At 36.5% G+C, this 10,559-nt stretch overlaps 1 protein-coding gene across 1 annotated transcript in view; it reads right to left on the bottom strand.

Annotated features, from left to right (window-relative positions):
* Positions 1-1,093, bottom strand: part of LOC106472069 (protein phosphatase 1 regulatory subunit 16A-like) — a 30,745-nt gene extending 29,652 nt beyond the window's left edge. Inside the window, exons 1-2 of the mRNA XM_022400679.1 lie at positions 885-1,093; positions 416-680 (exon numbers count right to left, since the gene is read on the bottom strand). Of these exons, the coding sequence (XP_022256387.1) occupies positions 416-671 (256 nt within the window). The 5' untranslated portion in view covers positions 672-680; positions 885-1,093. The remainder of the gene's footprint in view (positions 1-415; positions 681-884) is intronic.
* Positions 1,094-10,559: the final 9,466 nt, after the last annotated feature.

The raw sequence follows: 10,559 nt of genomic DNA on the forward strand, positions 1-10,559 counted from the left end.
CGTATGAAGCTAAGTAAATCGTCAGTTTTTAGCTAAGTACCAAATACAAGATGTACGAGCTAAGTAAATCCTCAGTTTTAGCTAAGTACCAAATACAAGACGTATGAAGCTAAGTAAATCGTCAGTTTTTAGTTAAGTACCAATACAAGATGTACAGAGCTAAGTAAATCCTTAGTTAAGTACCAATACAAGACGTATGAAGCTAAGTAAATCGTCAGTTTTAGTTAAGTACCAATACAAGATGTACAGAGCTAAGTAAATCCTTAGTTAAGTACCAATACAAGATGTACAGAGCTAAGTAAATCCTTAGTTAAGTACCAAATACAAGATGTACAGAGCTAAGTAAATCCTTAGTTAAGTACCAATACAAGATGTACAGAGCTAAGTAAATCCTTAGTTAAGTACCAATACATACCTTCTTCAATGTCATTTCTTGCAGCAGCTTCTAGAAGCATAACACTCGGAACAAAATGAATCTTGTAGTCGTTCTTCTTAGTTTTCCGGTTCAGGTTTTGTTCAGTTTTCTTCCTCTTGCTGCTGTACTCTTTCTCCCTTTGGCTCCATTTCTTCATCTGTTGAAGTCGTCGCTTGCGGGCGTGCTTTAGCCTCTCTTGTGTGCTCATCTTCTCAACAAGTGCCATCTCCGCCATTAGCTCCGAATGATCGGCCATCTCCTATGTCTATATATTATCTCTTAACTATATATATATATTTTTTTAAATCTACTAGAATACCGTATAAACTTTAAATGTAAAGTCTGACATAAATGTTCTGATTATAAATGAAACTACAACGGGTAGCAAGCAGTACACACTTTTTGTTAGTTAGTTACTCGAATTTCTTGGGACAACGAGCGAAAACAGTTCTACAAAAACTGCAAGTACCTTGGTTGCCACGATTGTAACCCGTATTTGAAACTGAAGAATAACTGAGGGAGCCTGTTCTTTACAAGGACTTGGACGGATGACGTTCTACAATGATGTGCGCTTTACTGGGATGGTCTGGTTTCCTTAGTAACGGCAACAGAGGGAGAAGGGGGCAGTCATAAAATTTCAAATTTGTGTCTACGTTGCTTCATGACAATTCCCGGACACTAAAAATAATATATATTTATACATTAACGTTTGCAAAATATATGAAAATATTACATTTTCACACTTTGAACGTATTCTAAAAAAAGGCAACTCCGTCTTAATAATAAGCTCTATATATACACTTTAAAGATACATAATACATTTCACACATACGAAACAACCAACAAAATATCTAAAGTTGGATATCTTCAAGATACGCCAATCCCTACCTGTGTACAGCCCCCCTGACAACTTCCCCCGCATCTTATTATATTTATATAACTGACTAAAATAGGAAAAACAAACATATTTCTTGTATTTCATAGAAAAGTGAATTATTTAAAACTGTTTAAGTAGGAGAAAATAACACCGGTTTCTTGTATTTCATAGAAGAGTGAATTATTTAAAACTGTTTAAGCAGGAGAAAATAACACCGGTTTCTTGTATTTCATAGAAGAGTGAATTATTTAAAACTGTTTAAGTAGGATAAAATAACACCGGTTTCGTGTTAGGTTTTGTTTATTGTAATAAAATAAAAATGTTGAGTTACGTAAAGTTATATAACGTAACAGTTTTACATAATTTGTTCTTCTATAAAATATAACAAATGTGTGTTATTTTTCCTGTTATAGTCAGTTATATTAATCCAAGAAGATATGGCTAAGGGGGACAGTTGTCCAGGGGGGGGGAATTGTCTGGGGGCAGTTGTGTATAACATGTCAAGATATTCAGTTCACCCCTTTATCTCGTGCCTCTCCTACAAACAGCACACTGCATAATTAACTTGAATAAACACTTTAACACATTCAGTTTACATCTTTATCTCACGCCTCTCCTACAATCAGCACATAAAATAATGAACTTGAAAAATCACACCTAAACTGTGAACATGTTCAGTTTACATCTTTATCTCACGCCTCTCCTACAATCAGCACATAAAATAATGAACTTGAAAAATCACACCTTAACTATGAACAACATGTAAACACGTTCAGTTTACATCTTTATCTCACGCCTCTCCTACAATCAGCACATAAAATAATGAACTTGAAAAATCACACCTTAACTGTGAACATGTAATCACGTTCAGCTTACATCATATCTCATGCCTCTCCTACAATCAGCACATAAAATAATGAACTTGAAAAAATCACACCTTAACTGTGAACAACATGTAAACACGTTCAGTTTACATCTTTATCTCACGCCTCTCCTACAATCAGCACATAAAAGAATAAACTTTTAAAAAGCCTAAGTTTAAACGTGCAGTTTATCGTCAGTACAACACTCGAAACACTGACAATGTTTTCTTTAGCCACATTAGAAACATCTTACACCCAAAACAGCGATAACGCAGTTTTCAGGTAACCATTTTCAAACACAACCCACAGCTGGCCAACTTCATTCTATTACCTTCAAGGTTGACACTTCTAAGCTCTTTACAAGACGTTGAAGTAGGTTCTGACTCATACACCTATAAAACCCTGAAAATACCAGCTTTTTTTATACCATTCACTACAAGTGTATTACATCATATTGGGTTATCGTATATTTCAGCCTGTTGCAACACTCAGCGTCACAATATAAGTTTTCACAAAGAAGGAATAAACATATTTCAAACGAAGACACAAAATGGTACATCCTGCATTTAATGAGATTTATGTTACACAAACATCTAGGTTCACTAGGAACGTTTACTTCTCTGTAACTTTATGTTACACCACTTCTAGAGCAACTATGTCATGTTACACCACTTCTACAGCAACTTTAAGTCATGTTACACCACTTCTACAGCAACTATGCCATGTTACACCACTTCTACAGCAACTTTAAGTCATGTTACACCACTTCTACAGCAACTATGCCATGTTACACCACTTCTACAGCAACTTTAAGTCATGTTACACCACTTCTACAGCAATTATGTCATGTTACACCACTTCTACAGCAATTATGTCATGTTACACCACTTCTACTACAACTATGTCATGTTACACCATTTCTACAGCAACTTTAGGTCATGTTACACTACTTCTAGAGCAACTTTAGGTCATGTTACACCACTTCTACAGCAACTATGTCATGTTACACCACTTCTACAGCAACTTTAAGTCATGTTACACCACTTCTACAGCAACTATGCCATGTTACACCACTTCTACAGCAACTTTAAGTCATGTTACACCACTTCTACAGCAACTATGTCATGTTACACCACTTCTACAGCAACTTTAAGTCATGTTACACCACTTCTACAGCAACTTTAGGTCATGTTACACCACTTCTACAGCAACTATGCCATGTTACACCACTTCTACAGCAACTTTAAGTCATGTTACACCACTTCTACTAGAACTATGTCATGTTACACCACTTCTACTACAACTATGTCATGTTACACCACTTCTACTACAACTATGTCATGTTGCACCACTTCTACAGCAACTTTAGGTCATGTTACACCACTTCTACAGCAACTTTAGGTCATGTTACACCACTTCTACAGCAACTATGTCATGTTACACCACTTCTACTACAACTATGTCATGTTGCACCACTTCTACTAGAACTATGTCATGTTGCACCACTTCTACAGCAACTTTAAGTCATGTTACACCACATTTACTGACTAGAATCTAGTAACATGACCGAAACAGTCATGTATAAAGACACACTGCAAACAAGACCAATAAGCAAAATATTATCAATAAGGAGGAATTTTTTAAACCAATATACATAATGATATACAAGTATGTATTCTTATTAATATTAGCGACTTAAGTTTAGAATGGACGCTGTAATTTAAGGGTAACTTAAGAAGGGAAACCGCTCCAAAAGCACACCCACAAAGCGCAATCTTGGGTCTACACAAGTTTGAAGTTAACAAAGTTTAAATTACTTCGACTGCGTAATATTAGAGTGCCACTTATTAGCTACGTGCCCGAGGTCGAGATTAAAATAGGTTAGAGTTTCAACTTGCACGCACTTCACTCGTCTGTAAGGCCGACGTTGAACAGGCATGAAAAGTTTGATTAAATGAATGCAAAAAAAAAGACTGTTAGATGTAAATAGTTTTATTACACAGAGAGGCTGCTAAGTAATTGAACACAAGCAACTTTCCAGAAATTGTATACAAACAAAAACATCTCACGCCGAAGTTGTGTGATAAGGATTAGACGACAGCGTGATAGCAATGTTAAAAACACTGTATAATAGTTTAAAAGATAGACATGTAATTGCAAGGAAAATAGTCGACTTTCTTCCTAGTCCTGACTACTACTCTTCCCATATATTGTTAATCGCAATTAGTTCATGAAAATTCCGTAAAACTTTTAGTCTTAACTAAGCTTTAAAAACTCAGTTGTCTGCAAATAATATATTCATATATTAGAAAAATCACTGGTTAATAAAAGGAATTCATAAAACCAGTCTTGCCCCGACTTCTGCAATCAGTACTAGTACATTAGAAGAATCATTGGATAATAACAGTTCATAGAACCAGTCTAGCCCCGCCTTCTGCAAACAAAACTAGTACATTAGAAGAATCATTGGATAATAACGGTTCATAGAACCAGTCTAGTCCCGCCTTCAGCAAACAATACTAGTACATTAGAAGAATCATTGGATAATAACACTTCATAGAACCAGTCTAGTCCCGCCTTCTGCAAACAATACTAGTACATTAGAAGAATCACTATCTATTATATCGAGGGTTTATGGAACCAGTACAAGGAAGAACTGAAAGAAAGGGGAATGTATATCTCATGATCAGAAATAAGTGCTTATCTGCATGAAACAAAATCTTATTGTTCCCGAGTTGTTTGATCACAAATATTTCTAATCTCATTAATTTTTGATAAGTATTAGATTTGGATATTTTCAGCATTACAAATAACACATTTTTCAAGTGGGTTAAACAAACACAGGACCATCATCGACTCTCTCTCTCTCTATATATATATATATATATTTGAACTCGTGTTATAAAATAATGCTCAATAAGCTATAACTTAAACAGAAATTGGTACGTATTTTTAACAAGACAGTTCCTTTTCCAAAAGTTACAAAGTTGGCCTTTGTTATACAGAACTTTGGATAAGTTTAACAAACACCAGCGGTAATGTGAACGGTACAACAACAAACTGTAGCCTTGATTATTTTAAATGGTGATGAAAGCACGAGCTCCTTCTGTGATATTTCACACGAGGGAAATGTCGATACTGCGAGAGTCAATTCCATTAGAACACCAGGCTTCCTTTCTTGTTCGTCATCTCTTACCTGACAGTCTAGGGAAATCTTCTACTAGCTTGACAAGTAATTTATGAATTACATTCGTTAAACGCAATACTGTGTTCTTACAATGAATTTGGATTTCTTTATGTCTGTATCAATTCGTGGAAGTAATTGATTAGTTACGTTCTAAGCATAAAGATCGCAAAGACATACACACGACTTCAACCAATTCATTGATCGACCGAAATGCGTAGGTCCACTGTGTATGCATTAAATTTTTGTGACCAGCATAAATTCGATTAAATCGTCAAGAAAAGGCCTGGCGGTTAGAATTTTCGACTCGCAATCCGTGGATCGAATCCCGTCATCGAACATGTTCACCTTCTCAATCATTTGTTGGTAAAGACAAGTCCAAGAGTTGGCGGTGCGTGGTGTTGACTAGTTACCTTCCCTCTAGTCAAAACTAAGGACAGCTAGAGCAAATTGTCCTCGACCATCTTTGGGCGAAATTCAAGAAACAAACAATCGTCCAAAGAACACGTGTCTGGGCCCAAAATTTCAGCATTCTATCTATAGAGCCCTCTACGGGCGAAATTACAGAACCACTCAAAAATATCTGCTGTTATATTCTTCAAAACTAGCTGGTTATGTAATGAAATAAATAATATTGAAAGTCAAGAGACAGGGGTTATGAATTTTGAACCTTACGTACACAAAACTGTCCATGATCATGTAGAAGCCATAACGTTTTTACAAAAGGCCAAAAAGGCAGATTGATGACCCAACACAGTCTTCTTGGTTTTATTTTTAGACTGGGTATAATAGCGCGAAACCATAGATAAAGGCAAGGTTATCCTTTTGTTGACGTAATTAAAATTGGAGTTTTCATTCTGAATGACATCTCATGCGCTAAACGGCCAGGTCAGAAACTCCCAGATTTCAAGTACAGTCATACTTAATTTTCAGCTACTGACCAGAGGTGAGACGACCATCCAGCATCACTCGTCGCCACAAGGGATTTGTTCTGCTCTTTGAACCGAATAATGGGACTGATTGTCATTTCTATAACACGCCCACAGCTGAAAATGTGAATCATGTTCTGCGGCACCACGTCTCCAATCCCGGATCCTTCGATTAATATCACGACATGCTAAAAAAAATAGGCCCTTACATCGACATGTTTCATTACGACGTTTATAACGTATATTCAGTATAACATTGGTTAGATATACTTTAGGGTAACTAAACATACGTGAAGAAAAAACAAATCATTATCACCCCTCCCCCTTTGCAACTTTTTAAGATATGAATTCGTAAATAGGTGATAGTTGTCAACGAATTAGCCTAGTGGGCATAAACTTATAATCACGTTTAAACGACAGTTAAGCCTTTTCGTGCATCTGGCACGACTTGGGCTGTAGTTGTCGAGCGCGAAGTTACACGATGAACTGTCTCTGCCCGCCACGGGCATCGAAACCCGAATTTTAGCATCATAAGCCAGAAGGGTTGCCAACGCACTACTGAGGGAGGGGGAGGATTTGGCATGACAAAATATCTAAAGAAAAAAAGTAATGTCTCGGAAGTATAACGTTTCTAGAATCCGCTAGGTGCGCGAGGAGCCCGCGAATTGTTAAATACAGAAACACAGGCACATTATACCGATAGCTAGTGTAAACCTTGTTCATAGACGATAAGTAAAAAAAAGCTGATATGTCCATCTTAGTAGAATGTTATACAACTCTATATTAAGACAAGTATTGTTCCTTAATATTATGTTTTCATACTCTACGCCCAGCTTCTTTATGTTCTTTCATACTCTACGGCCAGCTTCTTTATGTTTTTTTCATACTCTACGCCCAGCTTCTTTAATTGTGAAGATTTGTGTATGATTTAAACAAGAAAGATGTCTGATCGATTCTTACGTCTGAACCTATCTACTTAGTTAGCTACATATATGTCTTTATCTGGGTTGGTATCGGTCTGCATCTAACTATCTCTGTAAGTTTTGAGTGTTTATTTAGATCTGTGTCTCTCAATTATGTCTGCATTTATCCATCTGTTTCTCTGAGTATGTACTTGAAAGTCGTTACTAAAAATTTTAATATCCATCCTGTCTTAACGTCCTGTATTGTCTGTTAGAATATCTATTACGTGCAGACACGCTTCATCCGGGTATTCACGGAAATAAATAACCACACATACTTTGAAAGTCAGTTTCTCAGCATATTAAAATATATCGTCATGGAAAGAAAACCACAGATGTGTAAATTCTGAAGGCATAACTCCAGTTATTTTTAACTCATCAATCAATCAAGCAAACTAACCGAATCCCTCGACGCCAGTTTCCTCAACCTCACAAACTGTAGATAGCACGTGCAATATCCACACACTCGAGACGAGTTCCATCTGACGTATTCAATGGAGCAACACAACTGGTAAATCTCTCTCATGGAAACTAGTGAAACAAAAGCCTTTTTTCCCCCATCAAGTTTGTTTTCTTCAGACGAGATTTGATGGTAGAAGGGGGGGGGGCGGTGCCTAAGTTACAATTTTTCTATAGGTTCATATTTAGAGCGAAATGAGTGAAGTCAAGCTGCTTTATAGGTTCGTTTACAGACTGAACTGAGTGAAGTCAAGCTGCTTTATAGGTTCGTTTACAGACTGAACTGAGTGAAGTCAAGCTGCTTTATAGGTTCGTTTACAGAGTGAAATTAATGAAGTCAAGCTGCTTTATAGGTTCGTTTACAGAGTGAAATTAATGAAGTCAAGCTGCTTTATAGGTTCGTTTACAGATTGAAATAAGTCAAGCTGCTTTATAGGTTCGTTTACAGATTGAAATTAATGAAGTCAAGCTGCTTTATAGGTTCGTTTACAGATTGAAATAAGTCACGCTGTTTTATAGGTTCGTGCTGTGACAAAAATAAAACCTAAATGAATGTACCTGACGGTAAAATACAATATTCATTCTTAACGTAAACTGAGTGTCGTCAGTACAAGAACCCCGATGTGACGTCAGTACTTAGTAATATATAGACAATAATAATAATCTGAGAACATATATACCGTGTACGACACATACAACAACAATGTAAGATTATATATATATATACCGTGTACGACACATACAACAATAATAATCTTATATATACCGTGTACGACACATACAACAGTAATGTAAGATTATATATACCGTGTACGACACATACAACATTAATGTAAGATTATATATACCGTGTACGACACATAAAACAATAATGTAAGATTATATATACCGTGTACGACACATACAACAATAATGTAAGATTATATATACCGTGTACGACACATACAACAGTAAAGTAAGATTATATATACCGTGTACGACACATACAACAACAATGCAAGATTATATATTGTGTTCGACACGTACAACAATAATAATCTTAAAATATATGCACCGTGTACGACACAGAAAACAGTAACAAACTGAGAATATATATATATAACAAGCTGAGGTGCCTGTCCTTTGTCCGGGTTATGAACTTACACGAAATGTGGGAGTGGATGCTATGATAAATAACACAAAAATGCTAAGTTTCATACAGTTTATGTTTAACATAACATATTATTACAGTACTCATTATTCCCCCACCAAACGTTTTGTATAAGCTTTAAGAACTCAGTATGTATATACTTAAAACAATACAAACATGTGTTGTGTTGTGTGATAGACACGGACGACATTATTAACCTGATTATATATATATATATATATACCCAACGTACTTGGGAGCGATTACCACAAGCTTCATCCACTATGACTTTAAGGTGACAACTAGGACTAACAATAGATTATTTACTGAAATCTTTTTAATGTTTATCATATATATATATGAAGACCCATTTTTACGACCTTTTAGTTTATTGTTAATTTGGGGGGTGTTAATGTACTGGTTTCATCCCATTCGCCATATACAAGATCCTTCGTAGCATTCGCGTGAAGTCTAACTCTTTTACAAAAATGACTTAACATGCTTTGGCTGTTCGTTAGCTTATTGTATGATATGGAAGATTAGAACAAAATGATCAGAGATCTGTGTATATCTTTGGAAAGGCTCTTCTGTTTCTCTTTAGAACCATAAAACATAGCTGTTCGATATCACTCTAATATTACTATGAAACGGGTTGAAGCAAGATTAACAACGTCACCAAGTGAGAACTCCTGATGTTAAACACCAAGTGAGAACTCTAGCTCGTGTTTTACACCACGTGAGAACTCCTGATGTTAAACACCAAGTGAGAACTCTAGCTGGTGTTAAACACCACGTGAGAACTCCTGATGTTAAACACCACGTGAGAACTCTAGCTGGTGTTTTACACCACGTGAGAACTCCTGATGTTAAACACCACGTGAGAACTCTAGCTGGTGTTTTACACCAAGTGAGAACTCCTGATGTTAAACACCAAGTGAGAACTCTAGCTGGTGTTTTACACCAAGTGAGAACTCCTGATGTTAAACACCAAGTGAGAACTCTAGCTCGTGTTTTACACCACGTGAGAACTCCTGATGTTAAACACCAAGTGAGAACTCTAGCTCGTGTTTTACACCACGTGAGAACTCCTGATGTTAAACACCAAGTGAGAACTCTAGCTCGTGTTTTACACCAAGTGAGAACTCTAGCTGGTGTTTTACACCACGTGAGAACTCCTGATGTTAAACACCAAGTGAGAACTCTAGCTCGTGTTTTACACCACGTGAGAACTCCTGATGTTAAACACCAAGTGAGAACTCTAGCTCGTGTTTTACACCACGTGAGAACTCCTGATGTTAAACACCAAGTGAGAACTCTACCTCGTGTTTTACATCAAGTGAGAACTCCTGATGTTAAACACCAAGTGAGAACTCCTGATGTTAAACACCAAGTGAGAACTCTAGCTCGTGTTTTACATCCCAGAAATAACTTCGACAGTATTTACTGGAATTCTATAAACATTCAGGGTTTGTATCGTCTTCCGTATCAGAAAACTGGGGTGTTAAACAACAATATGTACAACCAGATCAAGTACGACTGACGATATAGGAAGTAATTTCAAGGGCAGCATGAGATCTGAAAAATGGTTTTTATTAAGCGTAATTAACCATCAATTACAAGAACATTACTGGTTCATGTACGTATTAAACCTCCTCTAGCAGGGCTAAGGGTGATTAAGCTGTGGAAGACGAATCGTCGTGTAAAATATGACGAGTGGCTCATGGCTACAGGTACGAATCCC

This window comes from Limulus polyphemus, unplaced genomic scaffold (genome assembly GCF_000517525.1).
Source record: "Limulus polyphemus unplaced genomic scaffold, Limulus_polyphemus-2.1.2 Scaffold5062, whole genome shotgun sequence".
NCBI classification, from domain to species: domain Eukaryota; kingdom Metazoa; phylum Arthropoda; class Merostomata; order Xiphosura; family Limulidae; genus Limulus; species Limulus polyphemus.